Genomic DNA, 21930 nt, shown 5'->3' on the forward strand with positions numbered 1-21930 from the left:
GTCGAATTGGACCTCCTCAACACGACATTCCTCTCACATACTATACTGCTGTGCTTGCCAAGACGATCCCAAAGAAACGAATGAGAGCCCAGAGAATCTACATCGTGGCAATTTTCAACTTGTTGGTCAATCGCAGGCCGGTGATCTTCGTGGCTAGTTGGCTATTCATATTTATGGTCAGGGCACAGAGGCGTTCCGCGGAAGGGGCCCACATGAAAAACGGATTGCAGATATAGTTCGAAAGGATTCGGTGTTTATTGGATTCTTAAGTGACTACGAATAAAATAGCAACAAAGGGCTCGGATGCGATTCACCAAACCCCGAAAAGTACGCATTCACAAAAGCACTCACTCATTCACACCTAAAAAAAAAATGAAGTTTTGAAGCTGAATATGAATCACTGGATCTCCCCGGTGATCAGCTTCTTTAGGGTGCACTCTCCGGCTCCCAGCTTGTGGAGGATGGCCAACACTTCCTCGCGGTAGCGATCCATGTGGCCCATCTCCTCCGGAGTGTACTCCTCGTGGTCGAACCGCGTCATCCTCCAGATCACATTCAGCTTGGCCTCGATCAGGACGTAGTTCGAGGAGGGACAGAAGCGCGGACACAGCTCGTTGATGAAGTGGATCATGTCCTGGACACTGCACGAGTTGATCCGGTTGTTGATGGTGTTCAGCGCGAAGTCCTGGTACTTGGCCATCTTCGCGTGCGGGAACACGTTCTCGCAAGTGATGCACCGCCAGTCCGGCTGCAGTGTCCGAGTCTGGACGGGAATCACCAGGCCACGGCAGCCCTGTTCCCGGCAGAAAAGCGCCGACAAGTAGGTGCCGTTTTCCTGCAAGAAGGCAATGGTCAGTGAATCGAAGGACTTGGGGGGAATCAGGGGATCGGGCGTGGAATCTGAAGTCAAAGTGTCCATTCACGGCGTACAGTTGGTTCCACTCCGAATTGAAATGGAAATCGAAATCAAAATTAACATTCTGTGTGTCATGCTCATGTAAATTTTGGGGGTGTGTGTTAGTGGGGGGAACTTTGGATACCCGCATTTCAATATAGGCAAATAGGATCAATGGACTGATAATGTATGCCTCGGAGGTCTTGTTTTAAACGTGCGTTTAAGGTGTATATATAATGGCAAGTATGGAACTGTCTTACGACTGCAGGGCTGTGACTAAGATGTCTCGAACTCTCCCAACTCCCAACAAGTAATTGCGTTACTAAGCCCATCAGGGAGTCATTTTAGCAGGCAAAAGCGCGTGGACATTTGGTGGACACCCCCCTTGGGCGCACCCCTGGGCCCTGGTTGATGCAAATCATATAACTAATTTAATTAGGGAACGCATTTGTGTCAGGGGGCCTGGCCAGCGGCCACTGCCAACGCCAGAGGCCATTATTCAACTCATCCCAGAGCGGCGGAGAGCGGCCACATAAATAGATGTGGCCGGCCGGATATGTGGATCGCGTACGTACATACATATATGCCCATGCCACTCACATCCCTACCACACGCGCACTTTCACAGCGCCAGTGACATCGGCGTTGGCCAAGAAATGTGCCCGAAATTCAAGTGAAATGCTTTTCAAATTTCAATTATTGTTTCTTGTTTTGGGACAAATAGATGGCGATGGATGCAGTTGGAGTTTCGGTATCTGATAGGGAGGAATGAGTAGCTTTCAAGTAGGTTCAGAAGAAGAGGATTGGTAGAAGATTGCTATTAACCATGAAGAAATTCAATCAGCCTAAAAATTACCATTGGCAGAAGCTAAAGCTTGTGCTGAAGAAATGGGTCAAGGGAGCAAGAGGGAATACCCAGGGAGACCAGGATTCCCATTGGTACCGTACTCACAGTATTGTCGTGACACCGCACGCAGTCGCAGGCAAAGTGCTTGGTCATCTTGAGGAAGATATTCCGGGTGAGGTTGCCCCAGAGGATCTTGGTGTAGGTCGTGGTAATCTCGCCGCCCTTGGGAATATCGCGCGCAGCCCGAACCACCGCCAGTCGACCGTTTTCGAAGTAGTGACTAGCGTTCGGGGTGCACTCGTGGTTCATGATCGCCGTGAGCGGGAACAGACCCCGCAGTAGCGTCTCGTGGCCACCAGAGCGGCAGGGAGCCTCGAAGGCATTCGTATTGAGCACGCCCACGATCCGGAACAGCTGGTCCATGAACACCCGATCCGTGGTGGGGAAGTTCCGGAAGCACTGGGCCGCCTGGATGATCTCCCGCCGGTAAGCGCGCTCCGCATTCGCTTGCATGGCGTCCACCAGATGCCGCTGTTCCTTGCCCAAGTGGAAGACCCTCACTGCGGTGAGGATCCTCAGCGACATAGGATTCACCTGCTCCTGCTCGGCATCCACGTCCTTGGGCTGCCAGCGACGGAAGTGCTCGCACTCCGCCTGGTGCTCCTCGGAATCCGAACAGGTTTCGCATACGGGCAGGGTGCAGCGATGCCGGCAAAGGAATCCCGTTTGCGGCAGGGTCTCATGGCAGCAGATGCAGCTGCTCAGTTGGCCCTTTCTCGCCGTCGGCCCGGTGACCAGGGCTCGCTCCTGGAAGATCAGCTCGCCGGCGGCTATGTCTCTGGTGGCAAATACCCCGCGACCGGCCACCGGGGATGAGCTGATGGTCCAGTTGGGCTGCTCTTGGCGCAGATCCCCCAAATGGGCGTCTATCAGCTGGGCCAGCTGCTCAGGCGTGGTGTCGCGACAGGGGGCCATGTGGGCGCCCAGGGCGGCCAGAGTGGTGTCTCCTCCACCACCGCCTGGGCGAGGGGGCGGGCACTGGGCAGCAGTAGACATGGCGACTGCGGTGGGAGGTCGGTCGGAACTGCGGCGAACCAACGCGACGCGCGGCAACTCGGCGAGTGAAGATGTCTCCGCGCAGCTGGGCGGACTACGCGGGAATAGCAGCGATATAGTGGCGACAGCGACGACAGCAGCAACATGAGCAGCGGCAGCAGCAGCAGCAACACCCAGCACATCAGCAACAACTGACTGCCGACAGTGGAAGCAACCCAGCAAAGCAGCGACGCTTATGACGTGGACACACCGACGCCCTCGGAGAGCATTAGACACAACTAAAAAAACACAAATTAGAGGCATCCACCAGGGAACGGGGGAAGGCGATAGGCGAAAGGGGCCGGTAGCTGAGGAACGGGCAAATGTGGGGCCAGGGCGGACAACAGCGACAACAGTCAAATATGATTTTTTCCAAGGCACACGCACACTGAAAGCACACACTCGCCGCCAAGTTCCCATTTACGAAATCCAAAATAACATTTTCCCCGAAGGAAAGAACTTGAGCATTGTGTTCATTGTTTTGGCCAAAATTCGGGTTATTTTTAGGCAGCTTGCTACAAAAGTTCAACACTTTTTGTGAGAAGCAGCAAAGTTTTGATTCCGCGATGAGCGGTTTCGGAACGTTTTCGAAGTCGGGAACGTGGAGCCACTTGGTGCGCCACCGGGAAATAGAGACATTTGGCTGGGACGACGCAAAGCGGATTTTGCTTTTGACTCTTATTCAATTTGTGCTTGAGCTGTTGTTGCCGTGTGGTTCTTGCTGCCGCTGCTGTGGTTGCTATTGTTGCGTTCAATTGGATTCGCCAGTGGGCGGCCATCGGGGGTGGACGATCGCGAGGGGCATAGTGAGAGGCACTGATGCAGCCATCAGCCATCAGCCATCAGCCATCAGCCATTCAGCCATCAAAGAACATTTCCCACTGTCAATTTGTTCGCCAAACACCTCAGTGTGGCTGCCACCCCACCCCCTTCACCGAAGTCTGCTTGCGGTTGGTTATGGACGCCATAAACTGAAGCGAAGCCATAGGAGCACCATCCACCCCTTCCCCATCTCATCCCCACCTCCACCACCTTCCCATCGCTATCACCATCTCCATCCGATTTCAGTCGCCCTACGACAATCTGAACGGCTGGCAAAATTATTTGTGGAGATGCAGCGCCATTGATACCAAGCGCGTTTGTCTCCCACGCTGCTACACTGGCCAAAAATGTGTGTACGACGTAATAGGCCTGTAAACCTTGGAGAGTGTTGAGTACAACAATCCTGGCTGGCAGTGCAACCCACTTTCTGCGGCTTTCACTACATATGGCAGTGCGTGTGGCCGGGACATAAATTAGGGCTTCGCTGGCCAACGAGTTGCGTGTTCCAGGGGCCAAGGGGCCAAGGGGTCGGAGACACCAGGCGGCAAAACGAGGTGAGCGTCGCAACACGTGACCTGGTGGGGAGCAGGACCAGTACCAGGACCACGACCAGGACCATGACCAGGATTGGGGTGGCTCCACTCCCAGCTGTTCACTTTCCACCGCGAATGTCACGCACTGTCACATGTCTCGAAGTGGAGTGAGTTCGTCCTGCCACGCCCATCCTCTGCGGTAATACGTAAATCAGTTCTAAAGCGTACGACCTCCGTCCTCCCTGCTCCTGCCACGCGCCGCCAGCAACTTATAGTTCGCCCACATTCCAAATCTATTTTCACTTTTACTCGCATTTTATTGGCCCAATCGAACGGAAGCTAGACTGAGCGGGGCATAAGGCGAAAAGAACGCACTCGAATGCCAAATATCAAAAAGCGTGAATACCAACCGAAAAATTATAGGGTGCGTTTGGGCATTATCGACCACAAAAAATTATTTTTACCAAATGATCTAAAAAGTGAAATGGGTCGATTGGTGAGGTTGTCAGCTACAAAAAACAGTACGTTTCGCATCTGTGCGTCTTCATTTTGCGAAGTTACAACTAAAAAACCAATAAAAAAAACTTAATTTTGGAAAATAAATTTCTCATGATTTTTAGTAAACAAAATATCAGAATTTTGCCCACAGCTTTTGTAATAGTCGATCAAATGCGGACGGCCATACCTTGTTAAATTCGTAGCTTAATTTCCTTTCGAGTGGCATTCACAGCTCAAAAATTTTAAATTTTACCATTTTTCGAAAAAAATCGTGATGTAACCCCTTATAAAAAAGTGAAAAATTCGCAAAAAATTATTTTTACCAAATGATCTAAAAAGTGAAATGGGTCGATTGGTGAGGTTGTCAGCTACAAAAAACAGTACGTTTCGCATCTGTGCGTCTTCATTTTGCGAAGTTACAACTAAAAAACCAATAAAAAAAAACTTAATTTTGGCAAATAAATTTCTCATGATTTTTAGTAAACAAAATATCAGAATTTTGCCCACAACTTTTGTAATAGTCGATCAAATGCGGAATGCCATACCTTGTTAAATTCGTAGCTTAATTTCCTTTCGAGTTGCATTCACAGCTCAAAAATTTTAAATTTTACCATTTTTCGAAAAAAATCGTGAAAAAACCCTTATAAAAAAGTGAAAATTTCGCAAAAAATTATTTTTACCAAATGATCTAAAAAGTGAAATGGGACGATTGGTGAGGTTGTCAGCTGCAAAAAACAGTACGTTTCGTATCTGTGCGACTTCATTTTGCGAAGTTACAACTAAAAAACCAATAAAAAAAAACTTAATTTTGGCAAATAAATTTCTCATGATTTTTAGTAAACAAAATATCAGAATTTTGCCCACAACTTTTGTAATAGTCGATCAAATGCGGAATGCCATACCTTGTTAAATTCGTAGCGTAATTTCCTTTCGAGTGGCATTCACAGCTCAAAAATTTTAAATTTTACCATTTTTCGAAAAAAATCGTGATGTAACCCCTTATAAAAAAGTGAAAATTTCGCAAAAAATTATTTTTACCAAATGATCTAAAAAGTGAAATGGGTCGATTGGTGAGGTTGTCAGCTACAAAAAACAGTACGTTTCGCATCTGTGCGTCTTCATTTTGCAAAGTTACAACTAAAAAACCAATAAAAAAAACTTAATTTTGGCAAATAAATTTCTCATGATTTTTAGTAAGTAAAATATCAGAATTTTGCCCACAACTTTTGTAATAGTCGATCAAATGCGGAATGCCATACCTTGTTAAATTCGTAGCTTAATTTCCTTTCGAGTGGCATTCACAGCTCAAAAATTTTAAATTTTACCATTTTTCGAAAAAAATCGTGATGTAACCCCTTATAAAAAAGTGAAAATTTCGCAAAAAATTATTTTTACCAAATGATCTAAAAAGTGAAATGGGACGATTGGTGAGGTTGTCAGCTGCAAAAAACAGTACGTTTCGTATCTGTGCGACTTCATTTTGCGAAGTTACAACTAAAAAACCAATAAAAAAAAACTTAATTTTGGCAAATAAATTTCTCATGATTTTTAGTAAACAAAATATCAGAATTTTGCCCACAACTTTTGTAATAGTCGATCAAATGCGGAATGCCATACCTTGTTAAATTCGTAGCTTAATTTCCTTTCGAGTGGCATTCACAGCTCAAAAATTTTAAATTTTACCATTTTTCGAAAAAAATCGTGATGTAACCCCTTATAAAAAAGTGAAAATTTCGCAAAAAATTATTTTTACCAAATGATCTAGAAAGTGAAATGGGTCGATTGGTGAGGTTGTCAGCTACAAAAAACAGTACGTTTCGCATCTGTGCGTCTTCATTTTGCGAAGTTACAACTAAAAAACCAATAAAAAAAAACTTAATTTTGGCAAATAAATTTCTCATGATTTTTAGTAAGTAAAATATCAGAATTTTGCCCACAACTTTTGTAATAGTCGATCAAATGCGGAATGCCATACCTTGTTAAATTCGTAGCGTAATTTCCTTTCGAGTGGAATTCACAGCTCAAAAATTTTAAATTTTACCATTTTTCGAAAAAAATCGTGATGTAACCCCTTATAAAAAAGTGAAAATTTCGCAAAAAATTATTTTTACCAAATGATCTAAAAAGTGAAATGGGTCGATTGGTGAGGTTGTCAGCTGCAAAAAACAGTACGTTTCGTATCTGTGCGACTTCATTTTGCGAAGTTACAACTAAAAAACCAATAAAAAAAAACTTAATTTTGGCAAATAAATTTCTCATGATTTTTAGTAAACAAAATATCAGAATTTTGCCCACAACTTTTGTAATAGTCGATCAAATGCGGAATGCCATACCTTGTTAAATTCGTAGCTTAATTTCCTTTCGAGTGGCATTCACAGCTCAAAAATTTTAAATTTTACCATTTTTCGAAAAAAATCGTGATGTAACCCCTTATAAAAAAGTGAAAATTTCGCAAAAAATTATTTTTACCAAATGATCTAGAAAGTGAAATGGGTCGATTGGTGAGGTTGTCAGCTACAAAAAACAGTACGTTTCGCATCTGTGCGTCTTCATTTTGCGAAGTTACAACTAAAAAACCACAAACGCGAACAGGAATTCCAGAAGATGACCTCTTTTCCTCTTACTCTTCCTCAATTTCATAGTGAAATGGGTCGATTGGTGAGGTTGTCAGCTACAAAAAACAGTACGTTTCGCATCTGTGCGTCTTCATTTTGCGAAGTTACAACTAAAAAACCACAAACGCGAACAGGAATTCCAGAAGATGACCTCTTTTCCTCTTACTCTTCCTCAATTTCATAGTGAAATGGGTCGATTGGTGAGGTTGTCAGCTGCAAAAAACAGTACGTTTCGTATCTGTGCGACTTCATTTTGCGAAGTTACAACTAAAAAACCAATAAAAAAAAACTTAATTTTGGCAAATAAATTTCTCATGATTTTTAGTAAGTAAAATATCAGAATTTTGCCCACAACTTTTGTAATAGTCGATCAAATGCGGAATGCCATACCCCTTATAAAAAAGTGAAAATTTCGCAAAAAATTATTTTTACCAAATGATCTAAAAAGTGAAATGGAACGATTGGTGAGGTTGTCAGCTGCAAAAAACAGTACGTTTCGTATCTATGCGACTTCATTTTGCGAAGTTACAACTAAAAAACCAATAAAAAAAAACTTAATTTTGGCAAATAAATTTCTCATGATTTTTAGTAAGTAAAATATCAGAATTTTGCCCACAACTTTTGTAATAGTCGATCAAATGCGGAATGCCATACCTTGTTAAATTCGTAGCGTAATTTCCTTTCGAGTGGCATTCACAGCTCAAAAATTTTAAATTTTACCATTTTTCGAAAAAAAAAGTGAAAATTTCGCAAAAAATGATTTTTACCAAATGATCTAAAAAGTGAAATGGGTCGATTGGTGAGGTTGTCAGCTACAAAAAACAGTACGTTTCGCATCTGTGCGTCTTCATTTTGCGAAGTTACAACTAAAAAACCACAAACGCGAACAGGAATTCCAGAAGATGACCTCTTTTCCTCTTACTCTTCCTCAATCATAGTGATTGATAATTCAATCACTGCTTTTGTTACTTAGTGCCAAGAGCAGAAGTGAATAGACAACCTTTTTCCCCAAATAGAAAGGGTATGCGGAACGAAGTTCTCGGCAAATTTCAAATGATTTTTTATCGTTAGGCCGTTGGCTGGGTATTCCGTTTAAGTTTTAAAGAATTTGTGCTAAAATTGTATATTTAAAGGCGCACAGAGTGAGCGAATACAAAAGGAAAACCTAGTGTTTTAGTGGATTGACGTGCGACTGGGTCAAAGGGGTATTGAAGAGAAGAGAGGCAATAGGCTGTTTTGACGCGCTGTACGATCTTTGACAGTATCCGAATTTGAATAAATAAGTAATTCAGTGTGGGCTATGCGGTATGTGTGGGTTCTTGAACTAGTTGGGGCGCCTCCATTATGTCAGTATTGGCAGACTGCCCGAATCGTATCATACAATAAAATATACCGACTACTACATTGTGGGCAAACAGTTTAGTTGGTTATTGCCCCCAGTGCGATAGCCAGCAAGATGTCATTCAAAGAAGATAGTTATTGTAATGGTATCGAAATATTTGTGTGTGGGAACATGCATCTTATTTGTTTCGTTCATCAGTAAGTTATCTTGATTACTCGTCTGTGAGCTTTTCTTGACAACAAAAGCAGTACTCACTGAAGGCAGATCCTCTATGTGGACACGTTTTGGGATCATCTTGTGCTTTCACTTTCGGCCAGCTGCCTTGACTTAATCATTCACTTAATCGCATTGACATATTGCTCATCAGATGTTTCTCTCGCGCTCACACTTGCATTCCCCATGGGCGTCTAACTAGGGGCTTTCTACCTAGCAGCAAAGCATTTAGATAAGCTACATAATATTGTAACTTCAAATGACTTCCTAGAAATCACCGAGTTCAAATCTGCTGAGAATCTTAAATGTCTGTGCCGAAAGTCCCCTTCTCGTATGCCCCTGTGATGACATTTTTCGGCCCTACCGACTGAGCTATTTCGGTGGCACTTCTCAGCAATAGCGACACTCCCGCTCCCTGTGGCCCGCTTGCGATGCAGTGCCTCATCCAAATGGAAAATCAGCTTACAAGTGAACTCACCGTGGGATCTTGGCATCGAACGCATTTGCAGATGAAGTGTTTAGTCATTCCGAGGAATATTTTTCTAGCCAGCGTGGACCAAAGTAACTTGGCGTACGACATGGTGATCTCGGCTCCGGCTGGAATCCGTTCAGTGGCGCACACCACAATGGTTTCTCCGTTTTCGAAGTGGTGCGCAGCATTTGGGGTGCACTGGTGGTTCAAGAGTCCAGCCAAGGGGAACAGCGCGCGCACCAACACCTCGTGGCCATCCACATTGCTTCGGCTTTCGAAGGCGTTGGTGTTGAAGGCGCAGATGGTGCGATAGAAGTAGTCCAACATGTCCTGCTCCCGCGGAAAGTGCTCAAAGCAATCGGCAGCCCGCTGGACCTCCTGCATATAGTACCGATCCATATTGGCCTGCATGGCATACAGCAACTTTCGGCTGGCTTCGTCCAGAAAGAAGCATCGCACAACACTAAGAATCCTGAGGGCGCGCGGTTCGATTCTCTGGCTCTCCAGAGGCTTCCACTTGCGAAAGAGCTTGCACTCTAGGTCGTGACGCGTGGAGTCCCGGCACTCCGAGCAAACTGGTAATCCGCATCCGGCTGGGCAGAGGGCTGCCGAGTCCGTGGAGCCCGGAATCAGGCGATAGCAAAGGGTGCAAGTGCGCAGATTCGTGGACCGATGAGCTGTTGGACCCACCAGCAGCGTGTGCTCACGGAAGAGCTCCTCGCCAGCGGCTATTTCTCGGGTGGCAAAGATGCCCCTACCGGAAATGGGTGAGTCGGCCACCCGCCAAGAGGGCTCCTGCGGTCGCAGGTCACCCAGGTGGATGTTTATCAGCTCGGCTAATTCCTGCGTGGACGCACTGATGGTCATTTGGTTCGAGGATCTCGGTTCCTCTGGAACAGGTGTGCTAGTGGACATATCGGCTGCAGTAGGGCAACTCTCTCTTGATTCCTTCGATATCCGAAACGCTACTGACTGCTGCCGCATCGGAAACTCTCTGATCGTGCGAGTTTTCTCGCTTTTCTCAGAGTGACAGCTAATTATAGTCTGGTGGCTCTCGGATTTCCCGACTGCTCGCTGGACAGGCACAGCTGGCGGATATGCTGCCGTCGGAAAATAAACACTAGCCTTTTATTGGAATTGTTGTTAACCCACTGAGGGCATTGCTGAAACATTTATATGTACTTTTAAGCAATTAATGAGCATATACATATAAACTGATTTATGTTTGCGTGTGCTGAATTTTAGCGTTAACTTTTCTCAACGCGTAATATTTGTGGTAAGCAACACTGCGTATGATTAATGTACTTGCAGCAACTACGTATACGTAATATTTTTACTTCCTGCAGGCGCGATTTGTTGTTCCACGCCAACATGGCGAATACGGATTGTGGGGAAGTGCCTCACAGAAGAGGAGCAATCATAGCATACTTTCAGGCGCAAGCGTAAATGCTAAGCGAAAGGAAGTCAAGTGGGTCACATTAAGTTTAACGTAACAAAAGAACCAGTCCACCGAATAAACACTCGAAGTTCAGCTTTATTTTATTATATATTGAACATGACACACATCGTTTTGGGTTAAAACTTGGGCTTCGCGCATCCGTCGCTGTTTTAGTGAGTTAGATTTCGAACATAAACTGGACTCTGAAACGCAAACAAGGGCTTCGATAAATGCTTCTGTTAGTACACTACAAATACGATGGAGGAGCGATTCTAGTTTCCTTGGAGCGCAAGCCCATTGCAAATGGTCTCTTATTATATACGTTGCATTCGCTTAAATCTGACTGCTTTATGTACATATTGCTTTCCTGTTCCTCTCTCTTTTCCGTGGCTTTCGCTTTGCTTTATTGCACGCTTAATAATTAATGTGTTTATTAAAATTATCGAAACAAAATCAGCATAGGATCGGGTGGGGTAAGGGAAATGGGCTGAGGAAGGGGAACGGGGGCGGGGACGGGGACATGAGCACAAGTTCTTGGAGCACATAATAAATAGTTGCAGGCACTTACATAACTGGCGGTCAGATGGAACCGATTAGGGATTAACATTTAAAATAGAAATCATTAAGATTAGTGTTTAGCTTTGTATGTTACACAAGGCACGCGGCTGGCGGCATTCGGTCAGGTGGGTTGAGGGCGGTGGGCAGATGGTCAGGTGCCTTGCTCCAGCTTCCCCGTAGGCACTGACAATCGCCTAGTACTGGTACCACGGCTGTCGGCGCACCCACTGCAAACGATTGCTGGTTTGATCCGACCGGATCTTGATGCTGGCTCCCTCGGCGGCGCGTACCGTCTCCTTCACCTGGAATCGCACATTGAAAGAGAGGAGTTAGCAATGAAAAGGAACTGGTAAAGGTTCAGCCCAGAAGCTCCAGGAATGGCGACTCCTTCCTGTGAATTAGGCTAGACAATTACTAAGCACTTTGAGACTTACGCTCTGCATCAGGTTCTGGGCATTGCCCACGAGCATCTCGGTGGCCTCGCGATCCTCGTCGGATCCCTGGGCGCCCAGCATCGTGGCCTTCACGGTGGACAGGATTTTCAGCTGGGTGCCGATGGTTGGGATGCGTTCGCAGACCTGGAGCAGGTTGGTGCGGATGCGGCGATCAGTGCACTGGCGGGCCAACTCCTTGGCCAATCGGGTCACGTCCTCGGAGGCCTCGGCGATCTTCTTGGCGGTGGCGATCAGCTCCCGCTTGCTGCCCCTCGAGTCGGATAGCACCAGCTCGCTGAGGCGGGCCATCAGGATGGCCATGCGCTTGGCGGCCGCAATGATCTCGTTGTCCTTGGACGACCACTGGCGCACCTCCTGGTGCAAGCCACGGGCGGCGATCTACGGGCAAAAAGCGGATTAGTAGCCAATCTAACGCTCCAAGTGGCAGTTTTACTCACCAAGATGGGCTGATTGGCATGTGGCATCGTGCGGAAGACGCCCTCGTCCTCATCATCCGTTTCTGGAGGTGGCGGACGCACTGGCGCCAATCCTTCCCTTGGCAGTGGTGGGCGTGGAGGCGCACGCTCGGCTGGCAAAGACATTAAACAGTTAACACATACTTTGGGATAGATGTGGACGTTAATGCTTACCATTCTGGTTGGAAAGATGCAGGGCGCTCAGCTCGGGAATGGGTGGCGGCAGGGAAGTGGGCAGTGGTGGTGGCTGCGGTGGCGCAATAGCGTCTCGCACCTCACGCACATCGCCAAGGAGCCGCTGGAAGGAGTTCTTCCAAGCGGCCGCTGCTGCCGGATCGGCAATGTTTGTGGCCACCAGTTTGGCGTCGCCAACCATGGCTGGCAGCGAACGCTCCAACCGGTTGGCGGCGGCATTCAAACGCTCCGTGAAGACCGGATCCTCAGAGTTATCCGCCTCCTGTTTGGCTACCAACAAGACCCTATTGATCAGGCGGGCAATGTTCGAGGTGTTGTCCACCATCTTCTGCGGCTGGCGGGCATGGATAGCATCCTCACAGAGCTTGGCGTAAACCTGCATGTGCTCCTCGGATGTTTTAATGAAGTCCGCCGGGTCCGTGGCCTGGTCGCAGAGGGTGCGCATGCGCAGCACGGTATCCGCGTACTGCTGCTTCAGGTTCTGCAGATGCTCGTCCGCGGCCTTGCTACCCGGATAGTTCATTCGGATGCGACCAGCGCTGATTAGCTGGGGTGTGAGGGAGTCCACCTGGGCGGCGGAAGAGAGCAGAATCTCGGCGATCTTCTTGTTGCCGCAGGCTCCACCGGCGGCCACCATTCTGGAGGTCTTCGACGCGCGATCGCTGAAGGCCTGCAGGTTGTTGGACTTCTGGTTGAAGTTCTGCTCCCGTCCGGGTGTTCCCTCTGGCTGGAGCACCGCCTCCGTAAACTGTTTCAGCGGGGTGCTCACGTCCATGAAGTCCTGCACAATGCGATTGACCAGGGCGTTCTGGATGGCAGCCTTCAGCTCGTAGAGCTTCTGGGTGAGCTGCTTGGCGGCCTGCTTGGCCGCCGGGCCGGATCCGGCTGCCTGGCGTTTGAGGCGCTCCACTTCGTCACACAGCTGCTGGATTTCGGCCTTCTGGTGGCCGGGGCAGCCCTCGGCTACCTTGCGGCCCTCCTCAACAATCAGGTTAATAGCCCGCTCTCCGAGGCCACCATCGTTGATTTCCGGGTGCTGCAGCCACTTCACCGCCTGCTCCAATCGACCCTGGATGGTGTGGGCCGTCTGCTGAACTCCAGCCTTGTCCACGCCGAGCACCGCCTGGTGCACCAGGGATTTGAGCTCTCCCATGCGATCGCGGATGCCCCTGACCAGGGACTCCGCCTGGGGGCTCTGGCCCTTGCCCTCCTGGCGCAGCTCGCACAAGGTGTTCGCCATAGCCGTCACCTCATCAGCCAGCTTGCGGATGGGATAAGAGTCCTGGGGCAGACAGCGCTCTGAGATCTCCGTGGCATTGTCGATCACTTGGCGCAGAGCCTTCTCGCCCACGCCGCCTCGCAAGGCATAGGGATTCGATAGCCACTCGTTGGCCTGCTCCATTTTGTTGGAAATGGCATTGGAGAGCTTCTTCAGCACAGTGAGGTTGTCCAGTTCGCTGGTGTCCTCATCGTAGGTAGTCAGCTGCAGCACGCGGATGATCTCCTGCAGCTCGTCGCTCATCCTGGCGGCCAGGTAGTTCCTGTTCTCAGCCGCTTCCTCAGCCCCGCGGCCCTGCTGCTCCACAATGTGGATGTAGACCTTCATGCTGCAGATGAGGATTGGTGCCAGGGTCTTCACTTGCTCCAAGCACCGCACCAATATCTCGCTGTGCACCTGGTGGGTCAGCTCCTTCTCGCGGGCGCCCACCTCACGGTGCACCTTGCTCAGACAGGGCGAGAGGTCCTTGAGGAACTGCACCAGCTGTTCCATGGTGTTTATCACCTCCGCCACGGCCAAGTAGTCCAGTACCCTCTTGCACTCCTGGATGATCTTCCGCACCTCGCTCTCGTCGAAGCAGAGCAGCAGCGAGGAGGTGCCCTGCAGAATGCCGCGGCTCCCCTCGATTAGCTTCTTGCGCGCCGGACCCGAGTACGGGTCGGAGCGGAGCATATCGGACGCCTCCTCCAGCAGCTGCGAGGCACCCTCCACGCGGTGCAATGCCGAGGGCATGTCCTGGCGCAGGATCTTGTCGTCGGAGCTGTTGATCGTATCGCGGCCCACCTTCACGAGATTGGCCACTGCCGCCGACACTACCTGCACCGGTCGACTGAGGTCCGGCATCGCGTTGCCATCCTCGGCCTCCTCGTGCAGGATCACCAGACGAGATACCTGCCGGTCACGGGGAGAAGTGCAGTCGTTAGTACAGGATTTTATATATATGTATGTATATCTAGAAGCTATTCGTTCGTGGAGCTTGAAATGCATTGGGGCATGTATGGTGTCCGACAAGTCAGATGTTGGAATCGGCCTCCCTTGAATATAAGCATAATCTACCCTTCGCAGAAATTCCCCAGCTTGTATTATTGATATAAAATAATTTGTGTTTGAATTGACAATCTTGTTCCACATTCGATGCGTCAATTGTGGGCTTTTGAATTAGAGACCAAACAATTGGATATCTGTAATATGTGATTACTTCATCCCCGTTCAAGCGCGATGATTGATCAATCAATTCCAATGGAGTTGTTTATGGCAGCAAAACTGTTAATGATCTTGCTGCGTGATAGCTCGGCGGCAGGCCCACTCGGACTTATCGTCGGTCCAACGGCTTCGCGCTCCATTCATTCATCGATTTGGGGAGCTGGTGGAGAGCGCTAGAGATGAAAACGGGCGTGGGCGGCGCCATGGAACGCCACATGGTGCATGGCATTTGGACTTGACATCAGCACCTGCTCAAGGTGTTTTTGGCCATGGCCATTTGCCTATTTATAGGCAATGAGCAGTGCGCAGCGTCCGCCGACGCTAATCTCCACTGAGCCCCACTAAACCGAAACTAAATCGAAGCGCGGCTAAGTCGAAGACTTAAGACCTGAGACTTAACTGGTGTAAGCTGGCGGATTAGGTGGTTAGCCACTGCACGTCAGGGGGGCACATTCCTGCTCCAGGCCCCGCGTTGGGCGCCACTTTTGCAATTAGCAGCAATTGGCCTACTTGATTAATTAATTATGCAATTAAGCTCCTAGTCGCTAGTTGGAAAGCCCCTCGCTGCTCATCCAACGACTAATTATATGGACAGAGACATGTGTGCCCGACTTATGTATCCATGCGCTGATTGATGTGGTGAATGATCGTTTTTAATTCATTTGTTTGCCAGCAGCACCCACCACACTCAATCCGCCCCACGGCGGATGACTAATGCACTGGGTTTGCTTTTTGGCACAGATTTCAGACCAAAATCCTCACTCATCCGCGTCGCTACAGATGTGCTAGGTACACCTACAACTCCCACACCTTCGGTCCTCACCTCCTAAAGCATGTAGCCTATAGCCTATAGCCTTTGCTTTTGCTCTGCCTTTGCTTTCGCCATGATTTCATTTTCATGGCTTGTCCGTCGTAAATGTTTTTATTTTGGTTGTTTCCTCTCGCTGACGCCGAATGTTGTTGCCGCCGTTGTTGGATTTTACTAAACGTATTTTATGCTGCTATTTTTGGAACTCGGCCAAAAGGCACCCCCATCCCCGATGTCCCGATGCCCCGAACGCCACTTATTTGTTTTCTTTGCTCCGCCTGATTTTTCATTTTCATTTGTTGCGTTATTAAATTAAAATTCTGCCTGTCCTCAGAAGCTCAGGTTGGCGCTGGCCTCTGATCAACATTTATTCTTATTATTTCCACCTCATTTATTTTTAGACCCGTTAAGTAACGCCAGAAAACAAAACAACGAAGACGCTGATCGCTGATCGCCAATCGCAAATCACCTCCGCTCCGCGCGTTTGTTTCTTCGCCTCATGATGGAAGCACACATGAATAGATGGATATATATTGAGGGGGCGATCGGATCGGAAAGGGCGGCGGGAACTGTGGCATAAATCTATATATAATATATGGCAGAACACCCAACACATGCCACACGTATGCAGTTGGGGGAATCAGGTGCAAATGGCAACTATAGCTAACGATAGGTGATCGATCAGTGAGTTGCGGTGGGGAAAGCGGAAAAGTGGAAAGTGGAGTCAGTGGTGCGCAGTCACAAGTACCACGCACACATACACTGGGAAAAGTGGACGAGCTTTCCAAACAAGGCATAGTTAACTGGACGGGTTGGTCTTTTATGCACTTAAAACACATTTTGTGAAATACTTTAATTTACTTTAGAACAATACATCTATTAAAATACCGAGTTCACTAGTCAAGCTTAACTTTCAGAGTTGCTTTTCCCAGTGCAGTGCAGGCATGTACGTATGTATGTCCTTCTAACCAGCGTCTAAATAACCATTGAACGTTACCTTCTTGGGCGCCAATGTGCTTACTAGTTATAGCTATGCGGACGAGAGATTTGCTTGAAACGGAAGTTTAGCCCTCAGACCCAAAACCCAAGGGAGTGGACCCCGTGCGTGGACGATGCTTACCTGTAGGGCAACAGGATCTAGAATGCTCTCGATGGTTTTTGTGTGAAAGACGGGCATTTTAGGTGCGCTTTTCGTCTGCTTCCTGTTTTCAGTTTGGTTGTCTCAGAGTTTCTGGTTCCTCTCTCTTTCTCGTGGGCCAGATTTGTAGTGAGCTGAAAGAACGAAAGAAATGTAAATGAACCAGATGAAGCACGAAGTTGGACAAGCATCTCGGCGGTTATCTCTCCGAATTCCACCTGAACTGTCAGATAAGAGTAAGTAAGGCACGCCGTGGCGTTCTAGTTTCTTGCGAAAGTAACCATATCTCGCTCGCCTTTCGTCATGGCATGCGTTTAGTGATATGTTTCAAAAACAAATTGTGAGCAATCATGGATTCTTCCAAGCACAACACACTCCAATTGACTGGCACGCCATGTTCGAGCTGTGCTGCAAGTCAACGAAGATGTGAAAACTACAGCATGTAAATCAATTGATCAGCGCATAACAATTGGCCTTGTGCCCAATTCAAGTTCCCAACTATTGATGTAAACAATCAATTTAACTGGCCTGTTCAAAAGTGCGCAAGGTCCTTAAAAGACCCCTCCCAAAAAGTCGTTTCCTGCGTTAGATGATAAGGTAAGTTTCCAAGGGTCTGGGTATTTCGCCTGAAGTTTTCTTTTTCTGCTTTTCGCATATGTTCTGTTGATTCAGTTCTGTTCTGTTGATTCAGTTTTTGTTGGGGCTTTCGCTTTAATAACGATGACGCATCTCGTGAGGTCACTCGCCAGACTTTTGGGGGATGTCGATATTGGGTATCGGATTGGAAATGGAACTGCTACAGTGACGCACTAACTGGCCAGGGTGCGGACCGTAATTGGCCATGATTTACGACAAAAGGTGGCAAACGGGGGAGATGGTGGAAAATTGTGGTAAATGGTAAAAGCGGAAAATGCGAAAGCGAAACTCGCGCCAAAGACATTGAAAATACGACTTCCTCTAGAGGGGAGCAGACTATCTGCTGCGTGGGAGGGTCCAATTTTGGGTTGGGGTTCGGAGTGGGGCTGCGGCTGGTCTCCCCTCTCATTCGCCCTCCAGCCAGTGGGAACACAGAGTATTTCTGGACTTTCAAACCTGCACACAGTGCACACACACTCTCTGCCAGATGAATATCTAAATATACAAGTCTAAATATACAGGAATAGTTGTGATGTACGTCCGCCACTTATGGAATTTTGCTTTCGATTGATTTTCGCCATTCTCAACGCCCGGTTTGAAAATTCGAGATGTGGGCTGGGGTTTATTGACTTGGCGGTTCGTGGCCATTTATGGCTAACAAATTCCAGCCAATGTTGCAGCAACACACACACTTCCAATCAGACAGGTTGATCGGCGCAGCTTCTTATCAGAAGCTCTACAAGTGCGCTACCTAGTACTCCAATGGGATTATGGATATGGATCGCAGATTCTGTTCCCAGGCAAACTGCTCCCGATTGGGATAATGATCTGAGCCCACACACTCTGACACAGAATACACTCAAACAAAATCGAAGTCTCGAAAAATCAGCAAGTGGGTCTCCCGAACGTGATCTCTCTTTGAAGTGGAATCGCTTTGTTGTTGCACATTACTTTACTGCTTCTTTTTCGGCTTTGTCACTGGGAATTTATTAATCACGACACCACTACTCTAGCAGCAGCAGCAACAATTGGTTCACACACAAACGCACCACAACAAAAACATAAAAGAAATGCAAATAAGTAGAGGGAATAATAAACTAAATGTAGCAAAACACTGCTGCTCATCACCAGCTTGTTGACGGATAATTCATCGGAATGGAATTACTGCCTATATGTATGCCGATGCTTAGTTATTTACTTTGTCTGGCTCGATTTTGCTGCGCCCCAACTTTCTTGCCCGACTGTTCTTTCAATACTAAAAAAAGATTTCGATTGGGGGGCGCACACACACACGCTGGCGCACTCAGCCAGCCAGCCTGCGCACAGTGGGCGTCATGGGCCCAGATTCTGGCTCTTTTAACTGTGGAAGCTCAGCCGATTAACAGCTTTTTACCTCATTTTGTTTTAACAAACTTTGCTTATACATGTAATTTACTTTCTTGCATACATGCTGCCTTTTTATCTTGATTAGTTTCGAAGTTAAGAAATCGAATTAAACATCAAATTAAAAGAAACATGCGTCATTTCGACCACTGTTCGATGGTGACGCTATTATCGCTGTTCTCTATTCTTTTGCTCGCTCGCTCGCTTGCTCTTTCTGTTTCCCCCTTTCTTCGGCGCTGCTTCTTCTTGCCGCTGGGACTCTGACCGATGACAGCCAGCGATATCGATAGGCTTCGCATTCTATGAGTGATCGCATTTGAAATTGAATAGCAAACAAGCTCGGGATTCGCAATTAAATAACACCCGCAAATCTGGCAAATCGCCTGTACGATTGCATAATAGAAATATGCGCCATGTGCATGCGATCTATTTGTAACGTATTTCTCTATTTCTCGTGTTACGTGCCATGTACTCAAGTTAGCCGGGGAGTCGGGCGGGGGCTGAATAAATCCAGGGGCTGGGCGACCATGCAACATATCTTTGTGAGTATTAAACACACGCTGCACTCCTGCTATTTCCGTTGACTGAGTTTGGGTCTTCGGTGTGGGGCTTCGGCTCCTAGCTATTGAGTGCAGTTTTCCGTGCCTTCCGTCTGCGTGAGCTGCTGAAAAAAGGCATAGCTTTAGAAGAAGTTCACACACAGCCGAAACAAAACGGAAAAACAAAGAAAATAAACAATGGTAAAACCCATCAACGGGGACGGAGCTCTCATGCCCTGCAAATTGGGGGAAATCCGAAGTCAGGGGTCCCATTAATCCGGTGAATGGCTGCCGACCATCAAAGGTGGCTTCAGAAGATCCGAGCTGACGACTTTGGATCTGATAGGTAAATGCAAAATGTAACTCTAATGAAACGCAAAAATTAGTAGCTAATACAGGTGCAGGCTCCATACTTTCGATATGGGCTTTTATATACTTAACATACACGCGTGATTTCTTCTTATTTTTAGCAGTGCAGATTCCACAATTTGGGGCTAGCCTCCGTCTCGGTGGAGAGTAGTCCTCCCCAAGCTGAAAACCACCCACAATCCATGACACGATGATCGCTGCCATCCGAAATGAATGGAAATTGCAGGTTTTACACTGAGCAGCCAACTCCGCTAGTTCGCGGCGCGTGCGCAGGCGCTCCACCAAGTGTGGCTCCACCAAAGCAGAGCGAGGCCCATGGCTCTGCCCATATCGTTGGTGGTGGACTGCGTCACGGAAGCGAAGAAGCCGCCAACTAGCGTCGGGGTTTTCGTATTTCACCGCATTCCGTGGGCCTGCGCCTGTATAAATAAAATGGTCGCAGTGGGGCAGCAATCAAAGCAGCCGCTTCGTCGGAGCCTTCAACACCTCAGCACCTGGGTCTCAAGCCAAGCGACATGGATAACCGCAGTTTGGTGAGTGGCGACCCGGTATTGCAACTACACAAGGATTACACCCGATATCCGTGCTCCCTCTATTCGCAGCTCCTGAGGCTCTCGATTGTGGTGGCGCTGGTGTTGCTGATCGTCTGCGTGCCGGAAACGGATGCGGGGTATGGATTATCATGGGGACTACTGGGCCAGATAGAGGATACATCGCGGCGCAGGGCCCTTAACTTAAAGCGTCATTCAGATTAACGAACAATTAACAACTTCAAATCATAGAAAACCAATAACTCTCGCTAACATAATTTCAAGCGAACTTAGCTAAATTGTTTAACTTAAGCTATATCAATAATCTTCCAAACGAACAGTGTATCGAATCAAATAGTGTATTAAGTTAAAAATGTATTTGCTATCCTTTTTCAGGGGCCACCAGAAGAAAAAGAAAATCGTGATCCACGTGCCCATTCACAAAAAAATCGAAAAGCACATACACACCGTGGTGAAACACGTGCACCACCACCACAAGCCACTCGTCCTGAAGGAGGAGAAGAAGGTGATCCACGAGGACCACCGACCCATCCAGATTCACCAAACCAAGGAACACATTCACCACCACGAAAAGCACGATCACCATGATCACCACGACCACCACGACCATCATGATCACCACGAGCACCACCACCCACTTCCGCCTCCGGTGGCGCCTCCAGTGCTGCCGGAACTCGAAGAGGAGGAGGAGCACATCCACCACCACCACAACTATGAGCACAGGGGCGGATTGCGGGATGACTTCATTGGCGGTGACGGGAGCAGCAGTGAGGAGCGCTGACTATGCAGCGCCCAAGCGGGGGCGCAGACTGACCGGATGTGGCAGACATGGACCGATCGATCGGATCATCCCGGCTTCTTGTGATTCCCTAGATATGTACACATCCTTTTTGTTTGTTTTTTTTTTCTAGCCTAATCTTGGTTTAAGTGTGAACGGAAATAAAGTTAAATCGGAGGAAGGACTTAGTTTTAGAGAAGTGTGAAGGGCAACCAAAGCCAAGGTTATTCATATTGGGTTTTTAGCCTTGCCATTATTCGATAAGTTAGGCTCTACGTAATGTTAGAAACGGGGTTTGGTAGTTTTAGCCGTTACAACATGTATGTTTCTGAATAAAATTGTACATTAGTGGAGATATAATTTACCATTAATAAATATATTTTATATTTCACTCAATTAATTGCTGTTAAAACGTATAAGAAGTTTATGAAAATTGAAGAAATTTCCTAAGAAATTATTAAGTTAACAAATGGAATGAAAGGTAATGTCAACAAGTGTGTAAAATAAAGATAATTTTAAATTTAAATACCAGACCGCAGTGTTACCATTTTTCTTATTGATATCGAAGTGCGATAGAGCCCGATAGGTTCGGACCAATAATCGATGACAGGACAGGCTCTAAACAAAAGAAAAAAATTAAAATTACGGCAGGATTGCGAGTGATATTCGTTTTATCCCTTTGTAGCATCATTGAGACTCCGGAAAACAAACAACGGCGTAACGCCAGTCCGGAGTTGCAGTGTTTCCAGCGGTGCCGCAGCATTGTCTCCTGTCCCACAGCTTTCCCCCAAAAAAAAAAAACAGCGACTCTGCC

At 47.5% G+C, this 21930-nt stretch overlaps 3 protein-coding genes across 5 annotated transcripts; 1 reads left to right on the forward strand and 2 right to left on the reverse strand.

Moving 5' to 3' along the window:
* Nucleotides 1–229: 229 nt before the first annotated feature.
* LOC117146782 (SET domain-containing protein SmydA-8) lies at nt 230–10284 on the reverse strand. Of its 2 annotated transcripts, none has more exons than XM_033313309.1 (2): nt 9338–10284; nt 230–835 (listed from the first exon to the last, which is right to left on the reverse strand). In XM_033313309.1, exons 1-2 carry the CDS (start codon nt 10244–10246, stop codon nt 398–400), a joined length of 1347 nt encoding a protein of 448 aa, XP_033169200.1. In that variant the 5' UTR covers nt 10247–10284; the 3' UTR covers nt 230–397. The 2 variants fall into 2 exon arrangements, with proteins under 2 accessions (XP_033169200.1, XP_033169199.1); XM_033313308.1 differs by lacking the exon at nt 9338–10284 and adding an exon at nt 1847–2966.
* Nucleotides 10285–10845: 561 nt separating this feature from the next.
* Nucleotides 10846–18774, reverse strand: LOC117146781 (vinculin). Its single transcript, XM_033313305.1, has 6 exons — nt 18695–18774; nt 16843–16994; nt 12412–14602; nt 12220–12350; nt 11762–12160; nt 10846–11629 (listed from the first exon to the last, which is right to left on the reverse strand). The coding sequence occupies exons 2-6, from the start codon at nt 16897–16899 to the stop codon at nt 11522–11524; spliced, it is 2886 nt and encodes a 961-aa protein (XP_033169196.1). The 5' UTR covers nt 16900–16994; nt 18695–18774; the 3' UTR covers nt 10846–11521.
* A 1442-nt stretch (nt 18775–20216) lies between these two features.
* LOC117147644 (uncharacterized histidine-rich protein DDB_G0274557) lies at nt 20217–21513 on the forward strand. Of its 2 annotated transcripts, XM_033314615.1 has the most exons (3): nt 20217–20320; nt 20390–20457; nt 20714–21504. In XM_033314615.1, the coding sequence occupies exons 1-3, from the start codon at nt 20303–20305 to the stop codon at nt 21117–21119; spliced, it is 492 nt and encodes a 163-aa protein (XP_033170506.1). In that variant the 5' UTR covers nt 20217–20302; the 3' UTR covers nt 21120–21504. The 2 variants fall into 2 exon arrangements, with proteins under 2 accessions (XP_033170506.1, XP_033170505.1); XM_033314614.1 differs by having other exon boundaries at nt 20288–20457; nt 20714–21513.
* The last annotated feature ends 417 nt before the right edge of the window (nt 21514–21930 follow it).

Source organism: Drosophila mauritiana, chromosome X, assembly GCF_004382145.1.
Source record: "Drosophila mauritiana strain mau12 chromosome X, ASM438214v1, whole genome shotgun sequence".
In the NCBI taxonomy this organism is placed as follows: domain Eukaryota; kingdom Metazoa; phylum Arthropoda; class Insecta; order Diptera; family Drosophilidae; genus Drosophila; species Drosophila mauritiana.

What these genes read in the sequence shown, in the direction of transcription:
- LOC117147644 (XM_033314614.1), top strand. Translation starts at nt 20,303, where the DNA reads ATGGATAACCGCAGTTTGGTGAGTGGCGACCCGGTATTGCAACTACAC. An exon ending in GTGCCGGAAACGGATGCGGG is followed by an intron (nt 20,458 to 20,713) that starts GTATGGATTATC and finishes ATCCTTTTTCAG; the next exon opens with GGGCCACCAGAAGAAAAAGA.
- LOC117146781 (XM_033313305.1), bottom strand. Translation starts at nt 16,899, where the DNA reads ATGCCCGTCTTTCACACAAAAACCATCGAGAGCATTCTAGATCCTGTT. An exon ending in TAGATCCTGTTGCCCTACAG is followed by an intron (nt 14,603 to 16,842) that starts GTAAGCATCGTC and finishes CGTGACCGGCAG; the next exon opens with GTATCTCGTCTGGTGATCCT. An exon ending in GCATCTTTCCAACCAGAATG is followed by an intron (nt 12,351 to 12,411) that starts GTAAGCATTAAC and finishes TGTCTTTGCCAG; the next exon opens with CCGAGCGTGCGCCTCCACGC.
- LOC117146782 (XM_033313308.1), bottom strand. Translation starts at nt 2,797, where the DNA reads ATGTCTACTGCTGCCCAGTGCCCGCCCCCTCGCCCAGGCGGTGGTGGA. An exon ending in TGCGGTGTCACGACAATACT is followed by an intron (nt 836 to 1,846) that starts GTGAGTACGGTA and finishes GCCTTCTTGCAG; the next exon opens with GAAAACGGCACCTACTTGTC.